Source organism: Narcine bancroftii, chromosome 7 (genome assembly GCF_036971445.1).
Source record: "Narcine bancroftii isolate sNarBan1 chromosome 7, sNarBan1.hap1, whole genome shotgun sequence".
NCBI lineage: Eukaryota > Metazoa > Chordata > Chondrichthyes > Torpediniformes > Narcinidae > Narcine > Narcine bancroftii.
The window spans coordinates 78,947,466-78,970,188 of NC_091475.1; the positions used below are offsets into that span (position 1 = coordinate 78,947,466).

General features: G+C 37.3%; 1 protein-coding gene across 1 annotated transcript in view; it reads left to right on the forward strand.

The window, feature by feature from the left end:
• cdc16 (cell division cycle 16 homolog (S. cerevisiae)) overlaps window positions 1-22,723 on the forward strand; it is a 124,538-nt gene that overhangs the window by 82,933 nt on the left and 18,882 nt on the right. Inside the window, exon 14 of the mRNA XM_069890443.1 lies at window positions 885-948. Within this exon, the coding sequence (XP_069746544.1) occupies window positions 885-948 (64 nt within the window). The remainder of the gene's footprint in view (window positions 1-884; window positions 949-22,723) is intronic.

Consider the following 22,723-nt stretch of genomic DNA (forward strand, 5'->3'; position numbering starts at 1 on the left):
GTTTACTGCCAGAGAGGATTAGGTACAGTAAAAGAAATAAGATAAAGGAAGAGGTCAGGAAAGAAATTATTTGAAAGGGATTAGAGGAATGCACAAACACTAGTTTGAAAATAACTCAGATTGAAGATTTGGAGGAACATAGTGTTGGAGGAACTCCCGTGGGTCAGGCAGCATCTGTAGAAGGCAAAAGATAGTGAATGTTTCAGGCCAAAGCCCTTCATCAGGATGTCTGAATAAAAGGGTGGGGTGGAGCGGGGGTCTGCCTGTTACTTGCTACTCCTGATGCAATGTTTGGATCTGAAATGTCGACTGACTATTGTCTTCCACGGATGCTTTTTGTCCTGCACTCTGCGTGTTGCTCCAGTTTTCCAGCAACTGCAGTCTCTCTTAATGACCTCGGATTGAATCTTTGTTTTGAACGGATTTTTTAATTATTTTGTCTGGAGAATAAGTTTGATTTAAAAAGTACATGGCTAAATAGAGCAAAAACGCTCAAGGAAGTATCAAAGATGTAGAAATTGTTCGGGGATTGAGCAAGAGAATGGGATTAACTTTGAAAGTTCTTTCAAATGGCTGGCACAGGTACCATGGGGCAAATGGCTGTGAGATGTCACGAGGGAGCTGCACATTGGCCAGATTATATTTTTTTAGAGACCTGAGAGATTCAAATGCTGGAATGTGGAGCAACATTTTATGTATTTTTAGTGTGACTAAGAACTGTAGTTATTCCTAATTTGGGGTGAGGGTTAGTTTGATGTTCATGACACTTGATGACACTCAACTCATGAGACATGATAACATTTTCTTAAACGTTGTTGCTAGGTGAAACAGGTTCATAATCCATATATGTATTAATTTATCTGCCGTTTTCTTTGCTGTTTCAGTTGGAAGACTGCTGAGAAGTATTTTCTGGATGCATTGGAAAAAGTAAGAGCAATTGGAAATGAGGTAAAGTATTTTTTTTCTTTTGCTGTGTTTCAGTGTACGCTTGTCAACTGTGTTTGTGGATGTTACACTTTGAGTAACTTGCTTTGCAGAGGAGATATGTTATCCTGGTAGAATGTTGTTCATGAGATCTGCTGTAGTGATTGATTCTGATATGAGTTTAGGGGGCGAAAATGGAATGGACATATCACACCTTTGCTTGGAAGTTCAGTTAGGATCATGATTTTAAATCATAAGCTACTGAATAACTGAAAAACTTCCAGAGAGAGTTGAACTTTTGAATAATGTTCAGCAACGTGACTTGCATTTAAAAGCAATTTAATCTATGCGGGACACAGAGATGTGGTGAGATGGTAATTAACTGAAATTCTGCTTTGATACCGCTCTATTTCTAATTTTCTTCCTGCCTCACCTCACCTCACTTTGCTCCTCTAAGATTTTTACTGTACAATTTTCCCACAGGCATGTACAGGACACTGTGGGAAGGCAACCTGCAGACATGTCCAAGTCCAAGTTTACCATCATCCGATTGCACCAGTGCAAACTGATGAAACAGAGTTTTCCAATTGGTTCAAAACATGCAGGCACACAACCAGTCATGACAAACAATACATACACAGGGCAAATATACATATATAAAAATAAATAAATATTGTTGAAATATTATGATCAGTTCCTTTGGTCGTTCAGTAAGAAGCTGTTTCTGCTACTACTGTATCCCTTTCCCAGAGGGAGTACTTTAAGATGCTGTGTGCAGGGTGGTAGGAGTCCTCAGTCATTTTGTGCGCCCTCTTCAGATAGATCACATAGATTGGGGGAGGGGGTGAAGAGAGAGACCCATTGATCCTCTCTGCCACTGTGGTCCTGTGGATTGACCTCCAGTCCAATTCTCTACAGCAACCATACCACACTGATGCAGCCGGCCAGGGCACTCTCAGTAGAGGTCCTGTAAAAGGTTGACGTGATAGTAGCTAGTAGCCTTGCCCACTTCAGTCTTCTCAAGAAGTACAGTTGCTGTTGCGCCTTCCTGACCAGTGAGGATATGTGTGTCCATGATGGATCACTTGTTAACATGCACAAATGAACTTGGTGTTCTCTACTCTCTCCATAATCAAATTCTTCATGTGTAATGGAGAGTGGCCTGATGTCCACGATCATCTTCACCTTGTCCACGTTGAGACTCAGGTTGTTATTTTTTCACCATATCACTGGATTTTCCACCTCTTTTCTGTAGTGTGACTCATCAGTGTTGCTTATGAGGCCAACTACTGTTGTGTTATCTGCAAACCTGTTGGAGCTGAATCTGGCATTGCATTCATGGGGCAGTAGTGTGAACAGGAGCAGGCTGAGAATACAGCCCTGAGGTGCACCTGTGCTCAGTGTTACTATCAACCTGGACAGACAGTGGTCTTTCTGTTAGGATGTCCAGAATCCAGTTGAGTCCCAGCGAGGACAGCTTCTCCACCAGTCTTTGGGGAAATGATCATTAAACACTGTTCTGAAGTCAATGATCAGCAGCATGGCATCTGAGGACAGACTGGAGGGACATGGCCATAGCATCATCAATGGAACGGTTTCTACTCTAGGCGAATTGAAATGGCCCCAGCGTCTGTGGGAGGTGTACTTTGATGCATGCCATCACTAGATGCTCGAAGCATTTCCTAATGGTGGAGAGTGCCACAGGGCAATAGCCATTGAGGCATATGTTTGGTGTTTCACAACCACATTCAGTATTTTTACATTGAGGGTCAGCATTCAGCTACTCATCTCTTCCACCATCCAGTTTGATCACTGCCAGTCTCTATCTTAACCCGTCCACCTCCCATCAGTCCAGCATAGATTTACTTGTTTGATATCTTTAAGAAGGATGTGGAGACTTTGTGGAGGGTACAGAAAAGGCTCACTACAAGATATCTGGATAAGAGGGTATTTGGTTTAGAGAAATTAGGTTGGCCAGTTGAATCCAATGTCAGACATTGGTTCCCTTTGTGATTGGAAGCCTGTGACAGTGGTGTACCACAGGGATCTGTGGTGGGATCCTTGCTTTTATATGCATTAATAATTTGGATTAGATATAGGAGGTGTAATTAGCACCAACGATAAATGTCCCATTCACACTAGTCCCGTTTGTCAGTATTTTCCCCATATCCCCCTAAGCCCACCTTATCCATATATCTATATATGATACCTGCCTTAACCACCTCCTCCATCAGCCTGTTCCAAACACACACCATCCTCTGTTTAAAAAAAAAAGTTGCCTCTCAGTTGACCGTTAAATCTCTTCCTCCTCACCGTAAACCTATACCCTCTGGATATCGATTCCCCTACTCTGGGCAAAAGACTGCATTCACCCAATCTGTTCCTCATGATTTTGAACACCTCAGTGAGATTACCCCTCATTGTCCTGAGCTCCATGGAATAAAACCCTAGTCTGCTCAACCTCCGAGTCCTGGCAACATCCTTGTAAATCTCCACACCCTCTCCAGCATTACAATGTTTATGACCAAAACTAAACACAATACTCTAAATGGGGCCTCACCAATGCCTTATACAACTGCAATATGGCCTCCCAACTTCAATACTCAATATTCTTTTTGACCACCCTATCAACTATTGACTCCATTTTCACGTATATAGAGTGTATCTATATACTCCTCGATCCCTCTGCTGTACAATACTTCAGATCCCTTTCATTCACTGTGTGTCCTGCCCATGTTAGGCCTACCAAAATTCAACACCTCCCATTTCTTGGCCTTAAATCCATCAATGAATGTTTTCTTTCAAACATCGTTTTCCAATTATCTCGAGTTAGTTCTTGTCTTGTACCTTCACAATTCCAAATTTTAACTTGTGGTCCCATCCTGTCTCTCTCCATAACTATCTAAAATCTAATAGAACAACGGTCACTGGTCTGCAAAGGCTCTCCACAAACATTTCATCCTCCTCCCCAATTTCCCAAGACTCGATCAAGCATTGCCCTCTCTCCCTTGTGGGACCCTCTACATGTTCCCAGAGGAAACTTGCCCAAACACATTTGATAAATTCCACCCTGTTTAAATCTTTGCATCATGAATTTCCCAATCGATATTTGTTAAGTTAAAATCCCTAATATGACAACCTTATTTGACCCACTGCCGGAAGCAGTCTCCTGGCAAATTTGCTCTTCTTATTCCCATTGACTATTTTGACTGTTAACTGTAGTACACGCCCAACAAGGTGACCATGCCTTTCTTTTTCCTCAGATCCATCCTATATTTCACTGCCTGACCTATAAGTAATGTTACATCTAACCATTGCTATGACATCCTCCTTAACCAATAACGAAATACCCTGTTCTCTTTTACCCCATATCTGTCTTACTTGAAGCAACTGTATCCCAGAATGTTGAGGTGCCAGTCCTGCCCCTCTCTTAACTATGTTTCTGACTACTCCATCCCAGTCATGTGTCCTAAATTCATCTGCTTTACCTGTCAAGCCTCCAGCATTAAAATGGGCATAATTTAAACCAACAGTGCTTCCTCACTCCCTGCCTTTCTCCTGCCCATTAAACTTTTGCTCACCCTTCATACTAACTTCTAACCTCTCACTTGCCTCTGCATTGCATTGGATCCCACTTCTCTGCCCATCTAGTTTAAACCCATTTGTGCAGCACTAGCGAACCTGCCTGCCAGGAGGTTAGTCTCTCTCTGGTTCAAGTGCAACCCATCCCTGTAGAATAGATTGCCTCTTTCCAAGAAGAGAACTGAGTGATCCAAAAACCTGAATTCCTGCTCTTAGTTCATTAGCCACAAATTCATCAGGTCTATCTTCCTATTTCTGACCTCACTAGCATATGGCACCAGGAGTAATCCAGAGATCATTACCCTTGAGGTCCTGCTTCTCAACCTCTTATCTAACTACGTATACTCTTTCTGCAGGGCCTCAACCCTTACTCTAGCGATGACATTTGTAGAAATGTGTACACCGACCTCTGGCTGTTCACCCTTCCCATTGTGAATGTCCTCCAGCTATTCAGTGACACCCTTGATGCTGGTGTCTCTTCTGCGGTCACAGACCCTTCTGTCTCTATCCCCGTGGCAGCTGAATCTATTTTCTGTCCCCCTCACTACTGAATCTCTATCACTATTGGTCTGCTGCCTGCACCCTTACCTTCTAAACCTCAGAGCTAGTCACCATGCCATTGACCTGACTGTTTCTGCTAGCTCCTGAAACCTCATCCTCTTCCCCCTCCCCACACCCCCCCCCCACAACCTCACAACACTATCCAAAGCAGTACATCTGTTAATACAGGGGAATGGCCAGAAGAGAATGCCTTACTCTCTCTTTACTCTCCTTGCCTCTCCTGGTGGTCACCCATCTATCTGCTCCTTAGGTGTAATGACCTCAGTGAAAGACTCATCTATGATGCTCTCAGCATCCTGGATGATCCTAAGACCCTGTCTGTCAGGAGCTGCAGCTGAGGTCACTTCCCACAGATGTTGTCAGTAGATAGCACACAGGGATCCTTGACTTCCCACATCCGGCAGGAGGAGCATTCCACTGCCCTGACTGCCATCCTGTCTACCAAGGTTTAAAATTCTCTCAGCCTCTGCTTGATGAGCCCTTTGAGCCAAAGCCTCGAAGTTCCACTCTCACACAGACCGCTCCAGTATCTGCTCCACAAGCTACTTTGTTCCTTTTATTGGGTACAGGGTCAACTTACCTCCTTTATAATCTCCTGCCTCCAGCTGTAATTGTATCTCCTATTGGCTCCAATGAACCACAGATCTCTCTTTTCTTCTGTATCTTTTAGAGTTGTCATCTCAAGTTCGTATTGCCTCTTCTCATTCTTCCTGCCAAATGTAATATTTTGTATTTCATCTGCCACCTCTCCATTCAATCAATATGTGGTCTTTTTACTCTCCTTGCATTTTGCTGTACTTCTAAGTTTTGAGTGTTGATCCTAAAGATTAAGAAAGAACAGTACAACATTATTCGAAATGGTCGGGACTGGGCCTATGTCAGGTCAATGTTCTTTTTCAGATAACTGGTCATTTTTTAAAAACAGCCCAGTAGCAACAGCAAATCACTTTTAACAGCGTTTAAACAACAATATTAAGCATTAAAATAATATTTAATTCTCACCAAAAAAAAATGCTGGCCACCACCGATTGCCAACACTATTCAGCAGTGGCCCCACTGCTGCCGTGACCCTATCGTCCCCACTTTTGCCGAGAGGCCGCTCTCCTTGATGACACCAGGTCAAGAGTTGCTTCTGACCCCTTGTGGCTGGGAGACAGCGGCACACAGTTTGAGAGGTAGAGTTGGAGAGAAAAGTCAATTGGAGAAGGTAAGGAAGAAATGGAAAGAGGGATGGGAGGGAGTTGCCTAAAACGAGGACAATGGCTATTCTAATTTCACGTCAGGTGAATTTTTTTTTTCAACCTCTGAAGTTATTTCGGCTCCAAAAAAATTTCGGATTAATGAGGATTTCTGAAATTTTAAAATTTTTTCAGATAAATGTGGATTTCAGAGAATTTGATTTTGGATAATCGGAGTTGTACTGTACTTTTGTTTCTAAATTTTTTAAGTCAATTATTCCCTGGGTTCTTAACATACCAATGATCAATTACAAGTGAAATTTCTGCAAGTCATTGTTAAGTAATTACATGTTAACTAGATCGTGTACACACTTGAAGTTAATATATTTCTTGGAAACATGAAACAATAGGACCATCTAATCCATGGGAAACTATTACTTTGTTGACTTCCTATGACTTGGAATTGGACAAAGCCCTCCATACCTCTCCCATTCATGTACCTATCCAAATTTTTCTTGTCAGAATGGAATCAGCATTCACCACTTTATCTGGCAGCTCATACCACAGCCCATATTTACAGCTGCTCCAGATCTCACTGCAAGCTTTGAAGGACTTCCTTACTGACAATTGCACCTCTAATCTTTGTGACATCCACAAAGCTAATCAAATTTACCACATTATGACCCAGATTGTTTGTGTAGATGACCAACTATAATGGACTCAGCACTGATCCCTGAGGCACACCACTAGTCACAAGGCTCCGTTTAGATGGGCATCTACTACCATGTTCTGGCTTCTCTCGCAAAGCCAGTTTCTAGTTCAGTTGACAACATCATCCTGAATACCGAGGGACAGAATCTTTTTGACCAATTTTGTCAAAGGCCTTACTAAAGTCCATGTGGACAACATCCACAGCCTTTCCTTCATCAACTTTCCTGGTAACCTTGAAAAGCTGTAAGATTGGTAAATCACTTCCTGCACAAAGCCATGTTGACTATCCCTATAAACACTCCCTGTCTATCCAAAAATTTGTATATTCAATCTTTTGGAATACCTTCCAACAACTCACCCATTGTAGACGTCAGGCTCACCAGCCTATAATTTCACTGATTATTCTTTGAAGCTCTTTTTAAACAATGGAACAACATGAGCTATCCTCCAATCACCCGGCACCTCATCTGTGGCGAAGGATGTTGTAAATATATGTGCCAGGGCCCCTGCAATTTCTACACTAGCCTCCCTCAAGGTCCATGCAAATATTTTCTCAGGTCCTGGGGGACAGTAAGTACTTCTTCCCCTTTTTTTCTTTGTAAATTTTATTTATTAATCATAATAAATCATACAATAAATGAACAAACAAATACATAATATTTTACCCACCTCCCCTCTAAACTACCCCAAAAGAAAGAAAGAAAAGAGAAGGGGAGATCAAATAACATAACACCCTTCAATTATTTGCCATGGTTTGGGACAACACCATCAGTGTATGGGAGAAAAAAAAAAGATTCAACCGCATATATTCCATACACGGGCTCCAAGTTTTAAAAAAAGAGGAATAATTATTACATAAATTATATGTTATCTTTTCCAATGGAATACAAAATCTCATTTCCACATGCCATTGCTGAATACTCAAGTTAGTCTTATTTTTCCAAGTAATTGCCAGACATTTTCTAGCCACACCTAGGGCCAGTCTCAGAAAAGTAATTTGAAATTTATCTAATTTTAGCTCCAAACTCAATTTAACCATATAACCACTTACAGCACAGAACAGGCCAGTTCGGCCCTACTAGTCCATGCCATAACAAATCCCCACCCTCCTAGTCCCACTGACCAGCACCCGGTCCATACCCCTCCAGTCCTCTCCTATCCATGTAACTATCTAGTCTTTCCTTAAATGTAACCAATGTAACCAATTTCTTAATATATCCCAGTAAAAATACCATAGGATCAAGTGAAATTTTAAATTTCAAAATAATTTCTAAAAATGCCCCAATTTTATTCCAAAAAGGTTTAACCGTCTCACATAACCAAACAGAATGTAAAAAAAAACCTAACTTCCTTAAGGCATCTAAAACATAAATCAGAAGAATATAAATTTATATTTTCTTAATTTCTCTGGAGTTGAATATAATTGATGAAAAAATTATAATGAATCAATCGATACCTTACATTTACAATCATCCTGAGAAATAGATATAGCCAGATCTTTTTCCCACTTTAATCTAGGTTTATGAACGTCCGGCATAAGCATTTTTTTCTGGAATAAAGCATACATCTCTGATATAAATCTTTTCTTGCCACCATCAGTAAGTAAAATTTCAAATTTAGACCATCCTAGGTAGCCTTAAAGTACACCCAAAATTGTCCAATAGTAATGCCCTTGATAATAAGAAAAAAATGTTTCTCTTTCATTCTTTGAAAGGAAATAAAATATCCCACTTCGTAACAATCTTCTTCCAATTTAATTCTTTTCTGTTCCCACAACTTCAAAAGTTGATTAGTAACTGTAAAAGGAAAAAGCTTATTTTGAAACAAAGGTGTTTTAGCCAAAATTTTATTTTTTATTCCATATTTCCATTCAATGTTTTAACACAGACAAATTATAATTTCTTAATAACTGAGAATTCCATCAATAACTAAATTGATCAATCTTCTTCTCACCAATCTCAGATAATTATTATTAGCCCATATCAAAGGTTTTCCTCTTCAAACATCCTATTAATAATTTCAACTGTGCTGATTCATAACAATTCTGAAAGTTAGGAAGTTGCAACCCTCCTAATGAATCCTTCCAAGTTAACTTCTGTAATGACCCCCTTCCCATTTTGTCTTTCCACAAAAACTTCCTCACCAAAGCATTCAAATCTTTAAAAAAATTTTGAGGAACCCTACAAGGAATAGACTGAAAAAGATATTGAATTCGGGGAAAGATATTCATTTTAATACAATTAACATGTCCTATCAATGTTATAGGTAAATTTCGACAGATTCAAATCATATTTAATTTTAGACAATAAAGGTGAATAATTCATATAAATGATTACAATACCTAAATATTTGATCCGATCAGACCACTTAAATTTTGCAACATGCCTACAAAGCAAATAATTCATTTCAGCTAAAGGCATAATTTCACTTTTTTCTCCCAATTAATTTTATATCCCAATTCTTCACCATACTGCTCCAATCTTTCATGTAAGTTTCCCAAGGATATCAAAGGTTGTGTTAAATATTCAAAACGTCATCTGCAAACAAATTTATTTTATATTCATCTGCTTTCACCTTAATACCTTTAATATTACTATCCTGTCTAATCATCTGAGCCAAAGGTTCAATGACCAATGCTGGTGACAAATGACAGCCCTGCCTAGTTGATCCAGATAACACAAAAGGTGAAGACACTTGTCCATTTGTCACAACTCTGGCAGAAATCCAACCAATAAAAGGAAGTCCAAAATTAAACTTTTCCAAAAAAACTCCATTCTACTCTATAAAAGACCTTTACTGCATCTAGAGCAATTACCATTGGTTGGTCAGACTGCTCCCAAGAAATGTTAACTAAAGAAATCAACTTTACAATATATCTGCTGAATATTGATTCTTAATAAAACCCGCTTGATCTACTTGAATCAAATCTGGTAAATATTTAGCTAATCTATTAGCTAGAACCTTGGCAATAATTTTATAATCTACATTCAATAAAGAAATAGATCTATAAGATCCTGCATTTAATGGGTCCCTATCCTTCTTAAGAATAACTAATAATTGCTTTAGAAAAATAATCCAGAAAGGAACTAGTCTTCGTTGCCTGCCCCAAAACATCCATCAATAAAGGAATTAATAAGTCCTGAAATAAAATTCAGAAGTAAAACCATCATCCCCTGGAGACTTCACACTAGGCATAGATTGAAGTGCTTCCATCAGTTCTTTAGCAGTAAGAGAAGCAGCTAAATCCTTAATATCCATATCCTTCAAGGAAGGTAAAACTAAACCAGATTTAAAAATTTCAATTTTCACTTCATCTTCCAATACTTCAGGTATACAATTTCTCATCATTAATTTCCTGAGGTTTTCATGTAATCGTCGAACCATGTCTAAAAGCTTTTATTGTTCTAGAAGTTTGTTCCGTTTTTAACTGACACTTTATGAGCCCTCTCACCCAATTCATAATATCACTGTTCAGTTCTCTGTAATAGTTTCTCAAACTTAAGTTTGTAACGAATTATACTGTAATTTCAAAACTAAATGTGCTTTCTTAACTTACGTAGAATTTCGTTGTAAATCTTTTTCCAAAATCTCTATCTCCAATTTACTAATCTCAGCCATTTGTTGTTTCTTAATTTTAACAGTATAACTAATAATTTGTCCCCATAAATAAGCTTTCAGAACATCCCATAAAAGAAATTTACTATCAACTGATCCTGTATTTATTTTCAAAAAAGGCTTTATTTGATCCCTTATAAATTTACAAAATTCAGCATCCTTCAACAAAAAAATAATTAAATTGCCAACGATAAACATTCTCCACTCTCTCTGAAGCAGTACAAGTAATTAATAACAAGGAATGATCAGACAAAATCCTAGGCTTATATTCTGCCTTAAAAACTCGACCTCGTAATTGTGCTGATACTAAAAATAAATCTATTCTAGAATAAGAATCGTGACGAAACAAGGAGAGTGGCGTGATGGCGGAGGGGAGAGACATGAGTGGATATCTCTCCCAGCAGATTTGAATAAAAAACTATTTTTAAGTGGCCTTTATAAAATTTTTAGTGTTTGTTTTTACAAATAATTGAATATAAGAATGAAAAAGATGAGAGCCCAAATGATGAAGAAACCGATTTTAAAACCATCAGTAAGTTTAGAAGTTCGGCCTACTGAGGAGTTGGAATCAGGTACATCGCGTATCCCCTCTTCTCATGTTCACCGTCGATGGCTAGCGACTCCGAAAGTGACGCCGGTGCCCAGGTTGTGGAGCCCTGGTCAAGATGGCGCCCGACATTTTTCTGCTGAAGCTGAAGAAACTTTGCGCATGTGCACTTCGGTGTGCATGCGCACTATACCGAGCATATTCCACCCTGAGGGGGAGGCTAGTGCTCGTCGATCCAGTGAGTCGGGATCGGCAGAGGACAGACTCCAAACCCGGGGGGGGGGGGGGGGTCACTATGGTAGAAAAAGAAGTTAAGGAGCTGGTGAAGTGAGAGAGGAGAGGTATCAAGAAACCGGCTCTGAAGAAGATTTGGTCAGTGAACAAGAAGAAATACATGAGAAGGCTGTTGCTGGCCAGGGTAGGCACTTCTTTAAATATAAAGATTACTTTGAAGTACAGTTTCAGGCAATGTCACAACAGATTTCTTTGGGCTTTACATCTGTTAATAGTAAGCTAGCAAATGTAATGGAAGATATTTCAACTGTTAAAGCTAATGTTGTAAAATGTGCAAAAGTGGTGGATAAAGTTCAAGAAAAAGTTAAGATGGAAGATAAATTGGAAGCTTTTGTTTGTGATATTGATCAATGTCAACAAAAACTGGACACATGATGATACGTTTATGGGATGGAGGATTAAGAAGGATGTTTTATTGAAGAAAATTGACTAATTGGAGAATCAACACCGAAGGAATAATGTGAAGAATATGGGTTTACCGGAAGATTTTGAAGGGTCGGAACCGGTTAAATTCTTTCAAAAATGTTTTAGGAGTGGAAATGTTTCCAAATGGTTTGGAAATGGACAGACCACATAGAGCTTTGAGAAGGAAACCGATGCCAGGCCAACCACCTCAATCTGTTTTGATCAGGTGTCTTGAGATATCAGGATAGAGAATTAATTTTAAGATTGGCAGTTCAAAATTTCAAGGCAATATGGAGGTCCTCTGATGGTCAAAAACAGAAGAGTTTTTAATGCGAACCTTAGTCAAAATATTATTAAAAGACATAAAAAATTTAATTCAGCGAAAGCTATTCTTTGGCAGAAAGGTATAGAATTTGCTTTCAGATTCCCTGCTGTTTTAAAAGTCTTTTATAATATTTTTTATATTTTTATATTTCACAACCATATCAACCAAAATATGCACAAACGTATCTCATTAAATTTACAGTGGTCTTTTCTCCCCTTCCCCACCCCCTTTCCCTCCCTCCTCTCTACCCACCCCCCTCCAAAAGCCATAAATATTCAACATATATAATACAATAAAACCATAAAACAATATTTTCACACAAAGGAAAATAAACAAGAAAAATGCGTCATCTATTTATTACACACTGAATCTAGACATTTTTTCTTATCATTTTCATTCTCATTTTAGGGGATGGAGGTCTCTGGTATGTTCCATGTATGGTTCCCAAATTTGTTCAAACCTTGTGACTTTATTTTTTTAATTATATGTTATTGTTTTACAATGGAATACATTTATTCATTTCCATGTACTCATACTCTCTTCCATTTTCCAAGTTAACATTATACATTATTTTGCTATCGCTAAGAGTATCATAATTAATTTTTTTTGCACTTTATCCAATTTGAGGCCTAATTCTCTACTTCGTATGTTACTTAAAAGAAATATCTCTGGTTTTTTTGGTATTTTTTTTTTGTAATTTTATTTAATATCTGATTTAATTCTTCCCAAAACGTATTTACTTCCGTACATGCACAAGTTGCATGTAATGTTGTTCCCATTTCCTTCTTACAGTAAAATAATGTTGAATCTCACTTTTTTAACTTTTGAGGAGTAATATATATATATATATATATATATATATACACCCTGTGTAACCAATTATACTGTATCATGCATAACCTTGTGTTTATTGTATTCTTCATAGTTCCAGAACATAACTTTTCCCATACTTCATTTTTTTATCTTTATGTTTAGATCCTTTTCCCACTTCTGCTCTGGTTTATCGTTTATATCATTTTCCTTATCTTGCAGCTTATGTACATGTTCGTTATAAATCTTTTAATTATCGTTGTGTCTGTAATCAACATATTCAAAGCTGCTTCCTTCAGGTAATCTCAAGCTGTTTCCCAATTTATCCTTTAAATAAGTTTTCAATTGATGATATGCAAACATTGTACCATGAGTTATTCTATATTTGTACTTCAACTGTTCAAATGTTAATAAATTATTTCCCAAAGAACAGTTTTCTATTCTTTTGATTCCTTTTCTCTCCCATTCTCTAAAATAAAGATTGTCTATTGTAAAAGGGATGAGTGGATTTTTGCATCAATAGTAATTTTGATATTTGATCATTCGTTTTTTTTCCTTTCTAAGTGGATCTTCTTCCATGTATTAAGTAAATGATGCAGTACTGGTGAGTTTTTATATTGCACCAGCTTTTCATCCCACTTATAAAGTATTTTTTTCCGGTACCTTTTCGCCTATTTTATCTAGTTCGATCTTAGTCCAACCTGGCTTTTCCCTTGTCTGGTAAAAATCTGATAAATACCTCAATTGAGCGGCTCTATAATAATTTCTAAAATTTGGTAACTGTAAACCACCTTGATTATACCTCTCTGTTAATTTATCTAATGCTGCCCTCTGTTTCCTCCCTTTCCACAAGAATTTCCTTATTATTCTCTTTAGTTCCTTAAATGATTTTTCTGTTAAGGGAATTGGTAATGTTTGAAATAAGTATTGTATCCTTGGGAACACGATCATTTTAATGCAGTTTACCCTCCCTATCAACATTAGTGGTAATTATTTCCATTGTTCTAAGTCTTCCTGCAATTTCTTTATTAGTGGCTGATAATTTAGTTTGTACAAGTGGCTTAAGTTATTATCTAACCTGATCCCTAGGTATCAGATTGCTTGTGCTTGCCATTTAAATGGTGATTCTTATTTAAATACTGTATAATCCGTGTTACTCATTGGCATCACTTCACTTTTATTTGCGTTGATCTTGTACCCCGATATTTCTCCATATTCCTTCAATTTCTTATGTAATTCTTTTACTGATACCTCTGGTTCTGTTAGGTATACTATGATGTCATCAGCAAATAAGCTGATTTTATACTCCTCTATTTTTATTCTTTTTATTTTATTTTCTATTCTTATCAGTTCTGCCAAAGGTTCTGTTGCTAAGGCGAACAATGGGGGGGGGGGGGAATAGTGGACATTCCTGTCTAGTTGACCTACTTAATTTAAAGTGACTTGATACATATCCATTTACTGTTACCTTTGCCAATGGCCCATTATACAATGCTTTAATCCAATTAATATATTTTTCTGGTAGATTGATCTTCTGTAATACTTTAAATAAGTAATTCCACTTTACTCTGTCAAAGGCTTTTTCTGCGTCTAGAGCAACAGCCACTGTTGGTTTCTTATTTCCTTGAACTGCGTGAATTAGATTAATAAATTTGCAGACATTGTCTGCTGTTCGTCTTTTCTTAATAAATCCAGTTTGATCTTGTTTTACTATTTTAGGTACACAATCGGCCAATCTGTTTGCTAATAATTTCGCTATTATCTTATAGTCTGAGTTAAGTAGAGATATTGGTCTATATGATGCTGGTGTTAGTGGATCCTTCCCCGTCTTTGGTATTACTGTAATTATTGCTGTCTTTCATGAATCTGGCAAGTTTTGTGTTTCTTCTATTTGGTTCATTACTTCCAGGAGAGGAGGAATTAATAACTCTTAAATGTTTTATAAAATTCTAATGGAAATCCATCCTTTCCTGGTGTTTTATTGTTCGGCAGCTTTTTTAATACATCCTGTACTTCCTCTATTTCAAATGGTTTTATTAGTTTGTTTTGTTCCTCTTCTTGCAATTTCATCAGTTCAATTTTAGCTAAAAATTCCTCTATTTTATCATCTTTCTCCTCGTTCTCAGTTTGATACAATTGTTCATAAAATTCCTTAAAATTTTCATTAATCTCTATTGGGTTATATGTAATTTGTTTGTCCTTTTTCCTTGAAGCCAGTATTGTTCTTTTAGCTTGTTCTGTTTTAAGTTGCCAGGCTAATATTTTATGTGTTTTTTCTCCCAGTTCGTAATACTTCTGCTTTGTTTTCATTATGTTCTTCTCCACCTTGTACGTTTGTAATGTTTCGTATTTAATTTTTTTTGTCCACCAATTCTCTCCTTTTCGTTATATCATCCCTTTTTACTAATTCCTTTTCTGTACTTACTATCTCCTTTTCCAACTGCTCTATTTCCCGATTGTAATCCTTTTTCATCTTAGTCACATAACTTATTATCTGCCCTCTAATGAAGGCTTTCATTGCGTCCCATAATATAAATTTGTCTTTCACTGATCTGGTGTTTATTTCAAAATATGTTTTAATTTGGCGTTCAATAAACTCCTTAAATTCCTCTCTTTTAAGTAGCATGGAGTTTAACCTCCATCTATATGTTCTTGGTGGGATGTCCTCCAGTTCTATTGCTAATAACAGGGGTGAATGATCTGATAGTAGTCTAGCTTTATACTCAGTTTTCCTAACTCTCCCTTGAATATGAGCTGACAACAAAAACATATCAATCCTTGAGTAAGTTTTGTGCCCACTCGAACAATATGAAAATTCCTATATCCATAAGTTTCATTTCCTGCATTGATTTAACCATAAATTTGGCTACTTTATTCTTTTTACTTGTCTTTTGTCCAGTTTTATCTAACATTAGGTCCAAATTAAGGTTAAAATCCCCTCCTATCAATATATTTCCTTGTGTGTCTGCAATCTTCAAAAAAATATCTTGCATAAACTTTTGATCCTTCTCGTTAGGTGTGTGTACATTGAGCAAATTCCAAAATTCTGAGTATATCTGACATTTTATCATTGCATACCTCCCTGCCAGATCTATTATTTCCTCCTCTATTTTGATTGATACATTTTTGTTAACTCGTAAGGCTACACCTCTAGCTTTTGAATTATAGGATGCTGTCATTACGTGTCCTGCCCTGTATCTCTTTAGTTTGTTATGTTCTGCTTCAGTTAGATGCGTTTCCTGCACAAATGCTATATCTATTTTTTCCTTCAATAAATTTAGTGGCCTCTTCCTTTTAATTTGGTTATGTATTCCATTAATGTTTGTAGTCATATAGTTCAACATGGCCATCTTGTACCTTGCATACACCTCTTTTCCACCTCTTCGCCACCTCCATCCCCCTTTTCCCCATTTTCATCTCTTAGTTTTCTCTTATTACACTTAAAATACGACAACACATTTAAGATGTTAAATGTGTTAAGATGTTCCCACATCCACTAATACCTTAACCCCAAAAGTTCCCCCCCTCTCTTAGTTGCCCCATACCCCTTGCCGGGCAACCACAACTCTCCTTTCCATTTGGGTTGCGATCTTGTTTGCAGTGTCAACTGATTTTCCAGTGACGGTTATTCCCCCTCCACCCAGCCCTCTCCAGAAAACACTTTTTTTTAAACACATTTAACAAAGCTCTCTCTCTTCTTTTTTTATTCCCCCCTTACTCCCTTCCTTCCCTTCTCTTTTTCCTCTTTAGTTCTTTACATATACATTGTTTTTATATCTTTATATATACTTTATCGCCGTCCTTCATTCTTGTTACATCTCTTCTCCTGTCCTGCAAACGTTCTGCGAATTCTTGCGCTTTCTCTGGATCCGAGAACAGTCTGTTTTGCTCCCCGGGTATAAATATTTTAAGCAAGGCTGGATGTCTTAATATGAATTTGTAACCTTTTTTTTCCATAAAGTTGATTTCGCTGTATTAAATTCCTCCTCTTTAAGAGTTCAAAACTTATGTCTTGGTAAAAAAAAATTTTTTGACCCTTGTATTCCAATGGTTTATTATCTTCACTAATTTTATTCCTTGCCCGTTCCAATATATTTTCTCTTGTCGTGTATCTCAAAAAATTTTCTAAGATGGATCTTGGTTTTTGATGTATCTGTGGTTTCGGAGCTAATGCTCTGTGTTCCCTTTCTATTTCCATTTCTTCCTGCATTTCTGTCATTCCCAAGACCTTCGGGATCCATCCTTTTATAAATTCCTTCATGTCTTTGCCTTCTTCACCCTCCTTCGGGCCCACTATTTTTATGTTGTTTCGCCTACTATAATTTTCCAACATATCAATTTTCTGAGATAACAACTTGTGTCTCTTTAATTTTTTTGTCACTTCCAATTTTTCTCTTAAGTCATTCACTTCCATTTCTACAGCCGTTTCCCACTCTTCCACATTCTCTACTCTTTTCCCTATTTCTGTCATTACCAGTTCTAACCTTTGCATTTTATCTTCTGTTCTTTTGATTTTTCTTTTAACTGCATTAAACTCTAATGACAACCATTCTTTTAATGATCTCATTTGTTGTTCAAAAAATACTTTATCAATATTCTGTTCATCAGTTTTACCTTTTATTTCTCTTTGTCCATCAGTTTCACCTTCTATTTCTCTGTGAAGATCTGGTCTTCTTCTTCCTCTTCCTCTTCTTCTATGTCTGCACCTGTGTTTGTGTCTTCTTTATGTCTCTTCTGTTTTTCCTGATGAGCTGCTTATATCTCTTTGTCGGGCCTCTTCTTGCTGGGCCTCTTGTTGTTGTTCCACCCCTCTTGGGCGGCTCGTCTGTTGTGCTTCTTGATGTTGGTCTTCTTGTCGATCTTCCCTCTGTCTGTCTTCCACGTCTGTTTCGTCGCACCCTCTTCTGCTGTCTTCCTTATCCTCCAGCTGAGACCCCTAGTGTCGGGCATCCCTCAGCTGCTCGGTCTGTGACAGCCCGCTCCTCTGCTGAGGCCCCTTCCGCCAGTATCCTCTTTCTCCTCTGATTGCGCACTGCGTACTTTTCTTGGGCTCCGAGAGCCATTTTTGTAGGACACCAGCTGGTGGGTCACGACTCTGTAGGGCAGGTACTGACCTCGAGGGTCAGGCGCTCCTCGTCACCACAGCATCCTGTCCCTTCCTGCAGGTAAGGCCTTCCTTCTCTCCAGTGACTTTTTTTACTTCTTTTTTTCCAACTGTTCTTACTTTCTCCTTCTTGGAAGCCATCTTCTTTCTCTTCTCTGTATCTTTATGTTCTATTTCTTGTATTCTATTTTTGTTATGCTTTGCTTTTTCCTAACTTTTTTTCCTATTTTCCTGGAGAGGGCTAGTTTTCCTGACTCCTCACTTGACGCCTCCTGTTTTAAAAGTCTTTTAAGGGGAATATGAGTCTCAATTTTTTGATGATGATAGAGATGCTTTGGTTTTTGCTAATTCTTTGCCAGACCTTAAGAAAGGTCAATCTTTGTCTTCTCAAATGCAAAACTTGAATGGAGCTATTAAAAAGAATGATAATGGTAATTATCACCTACGGCTCCTAGAACGCTTCCACCAGTGTTGTCTCCGCTCCATCCTCAACATCCATTGGAGCGCTTTCATCCCAAACGTCGAAGTACTCGAGATGGCAGAGGTCGACAGCATCGAGTCCACGCTGCTGAAGATCCAGCTGCGCTGGGTGGGTCACGTCTCCAGAATGGAGGACCATCGCCTTCTCAAGATCGTGTTATATGGCGAGCTCTCCACTGGCCACCGTGACAGAGGTGCACCAAAGAAAAGGTACAAGGACTGCCTAAAGAAATCTCTTGGTGCCTGCCACATTGACCACCGCCAGTGGGCTGATATCGCCTCAAACCGTGCATCTTGGCGCCTCACAGTTTGGCGGGCAGCAACCTCCTTTGAAGAAGATCGCAGAGCCCACCTCACTGACAAAAGGCAAAGGAGGAAAAACCCAACACCCAACCCCAACCAACCAATTTTCCCCTGCAGCCGCTGCAACCGTGTCTGCCTGTCCCGCATCGGACTTGTCAGCCACAAACGAGCCTGCAGCTGACGTGGACTTTTACCCCCTCCATAAATCTTCGTCCGCGAAGCCAAGCCAAAGAAGAAAAGAAGAATGGTAATGGAGTTCAGAAGGGAAAAAGAAGAAAGGGAAGGAAGATCGGTTGGAGGAGATGCCGCAGAAAGATCTAAGAGATTTTGATTGATGATGATCAAGTGATTAAAGAATTGGAAGAGGTTTATCATACTTGAAATTATGGACTATATATAATGTGATTAATCCGTTTGGGGGAGATGTAACACCGTCACTCACTTAGTGGCTTTCGCTGTTACCCATGTTTTAGGGGAGTAGTACTTTGTACTTTAAGGCGGGGGATGGGGTTTGTGGCCTTTTAAAATTTTTTAAAATATATATCTATCTTTTCTTTATTCTTTGATGAGAAGTGTTTGTTTTTTGTGGAGACAGAGACTCAGCTGTGTTACAAGGTCAAACCAGCAATCACAAAGAAATCCCCCCCTTTTATAACAATGCCCACTGGTTACTATGCAAATTTCTATAACAGTGTAAAACTAATAAATTCCCCAGCCTAAATATAACATATGTAATTAAAGTCTAAGTTATATTTCCAACCAGCCCACAGAAAAACTTAGTCACAAAACTCACAAAACTTCAATCTCAACCGAAGCAAAGATCATAAACAAAATTCAGTTTGTTTGGTAAACTGAAGCCAAAAGATCTTTGTGAGGGAGAGAGAGAGAGAGAGAGAGAGAGCACAACATTCGAAGTTGTCTTCTTGTGTTGCTTGCAGAGAGAGGAACAATGGCTTGGTCCAGATCCTTCTGGCTGCCTTCGGAATGTTCATCCCTTTTAAAATGCCCAACATTCTAAACTGCCTCCCAGACAATGACTCTGCTTGGGCCTCCTTCCACTTTACAGCCACACCCTATGGTGGTTTGTCTTCCAAGTCCAGAAATTTCTAGATCATCATCTGCACATGCCAGTCCGTCTCCCACTCTCTCAGCAGTCCACCTTCACCTTGGGTCTCTAAAGCAAACTGTCCCTTTCCAACACAAAACCACACAACACAGAACTCTGTAACAGGCTGCATGGATTATGATTATTATATTAAAATTTGCTACATTTAATGTGAATGGGCTTAATAATCCGATTTAACATACGAATGTGTTAACTTGTGTTAAGAAATTTAAAGTTGATATTGCATTTTTGCAAGAAACTAATTTGATGGAAATTGAACATCAAAAGTTGAAAAGAGACTGGGCAGAACAGGTTTTGTATTCTTTTAATTCTACAGCTGGACGGGTGGCATTATTAATTCACAAAAATTTACCTTTGACTTTGGATTTGGTGTATGAGTCAGTTGGAAGGGTTTTGATAGTTAATTATAAAATATTTTCAGAACCTTGGACTTGGGTGAATATTTATGCACCAAATGTGGATGACGAGATGTTTTTTGCATGATGTTTTGCTTAATTGATCATATTCTAGTGATCAAACTATTATAGGGGGTGACTTTAATTTGTTGCTTGGATCCTTTGGTTGATAAATCAAGTAAAGTGACACTCAGGAACAAGATGGTTAAGAAATTGTTGTTTTTAATGAAGGAACTTAATTTAGTTGATGTAGGAGGAAGTTGAATCCAAAAGAGAGAAATTATTCGTATTATTCAGCTCAGTATAATACTTATTCTAGAATTTTTTTTATTGTCGACTTAATTACTGGATAATGTTGTTTTGACTAAATATAAATCCAAAATGTTGTCGGATCATTCATTAATTTTATTAACATATGCAGGAATGGATAAGATGGTTTCTTCTGATTGCTGCAGGTTTAATTCTTTGTTGTTGAAAAATTATTAATTTTGTAAGTTTATTAATGAACAAATTCAACAGTTTTTGAATATAAATAGGGATTCAGTGAATAGTAAGTTTGTATTATGGGATGCTTTAAATGCCTTCTTAAGGGGTCAAATAATTAGTTTTACAGTTAAGTTGAAAAAACAATATTTAGCAGAAGTTGATAAATTGGAAAAAGATGTTAGTGTTTTGGAAAAAAGTTACAGAAAAGTACATTAAATAAGGAGAAAAAAGCTCATTTAGATTCTATGAAATTGAAATACAATACATTACAAACTTATAGAGTTGAATGTCTATTACAAAGATCCAAACAGAAATATTTTGAGTTAGGGGAAAAGGCACATAAAGTTTTGGCATGGCAATTGAAATCTGAACAAATGTCTAAAATAATAAAGGCAGTTAAGAAAAATTGTAAAATTTCTTATAGACTTCAAGATATTAATGTATAGACTTCAAGATATTAATGAACAGTTTAAGGAATTTTATTTAAAAATTATATACTTCTGAAATGCGACAGGATGATGATAAAATAGAAGTTTTTTTAAAATAGATTGCAGTTACCAATATTGAATGATTGGACTATGGAACAACTGGAGAAATCAATTGATTTGAAAGAGATTAAATCAGTTTTGAATTCAATGCCGAATAGTAAATCTCCAGAAGATGGTTTTACTGTGGAATTTTATAAGAAATTTCAAAATATGTTGCTTCCAGTGTCTGGTGAAATTTTACAAGTTTCGGATTTACAATCTGTACTGGAATCTTTCTCACAAGCTATTATAACAGTTATTCTTAAAAAAGATAAAGATCCTTTGAATCCTGGTTCTTATAGACCAATTTCGTTATTGAATGTTGATTGTAAACTTTTGACTAAGATTTTGGCTAATAGATTGGCACAGTACTTATCAAAGTTGATTCATATTGATCATATGGGTTTTATTAAGGATAGATATTCTGCGAATAATGTATTTAAATTAATTAGTTTAATAAATATTTCTCGGGAGGAATCCAACTTACCAATGGTCCGATTATTAGATGCTGAGAAGGCGTTTGATAGGGTGGAATGGTTTTTTTTTAATTTAAAATGTTGGAGAAATTTCAGTTTGGATCAATGTTTATAAGTTGGATTAAGGCCAGAGCCTTAACCCAGAGCTAGAGTTACGACAAATAGAGTTTTGTCTGAATCTTTTAATTTAGAGAGATCTACTTGATGGGGTTGCCCTTTATCACCAGCATTATTTGCATTGGTGATTGAACATTTAGCTCAATTAATAAGACAGGAAGGAATATAAAGGGTATTAAATCAGGACTGGATGAATATAAGATTAGTTTATTTGCCAATTATGTATTAATTTATTTAACTGAACCACTGGAGTCATTGAACGTGTTACAGGAAAAGTTAATACAATATGGGGAATTATCCAGTTATAAAATGAATTGGAATAAAAGAGAACTTATGCCACTGTCTGACACTGATTATTCTGGTTGTCAAGGAGTGGTACGTTTTAAATGGACAAATCAAATTAGATATTTAGGTATTAAAGTAAATAAATATACAGATCAATTATATGATTTAAATTATTTATCATTAATTTCTATAATAAAAGAAGATTTAAATAAATGGAAGAATTTACTGTTAACTGGTGGGTAGGGTGGATTGTATAAAAATGAATATATTTCCTATATTTTTTTCAAAATATTCCTTGTAATATTTCTAAAAGGTTTTTTAAGGATATGAATACAATGGTTAGGAAATTTTATGGAAGGGAAAATTAGTGAGGGTTTCTATGCATAAATTAACATGGAAATATGAATTAGGTGGTTTGCAACTTCTAAATTTGATAAATTAATATAGGGCTGCTCAATTAAAAAGTATTAAT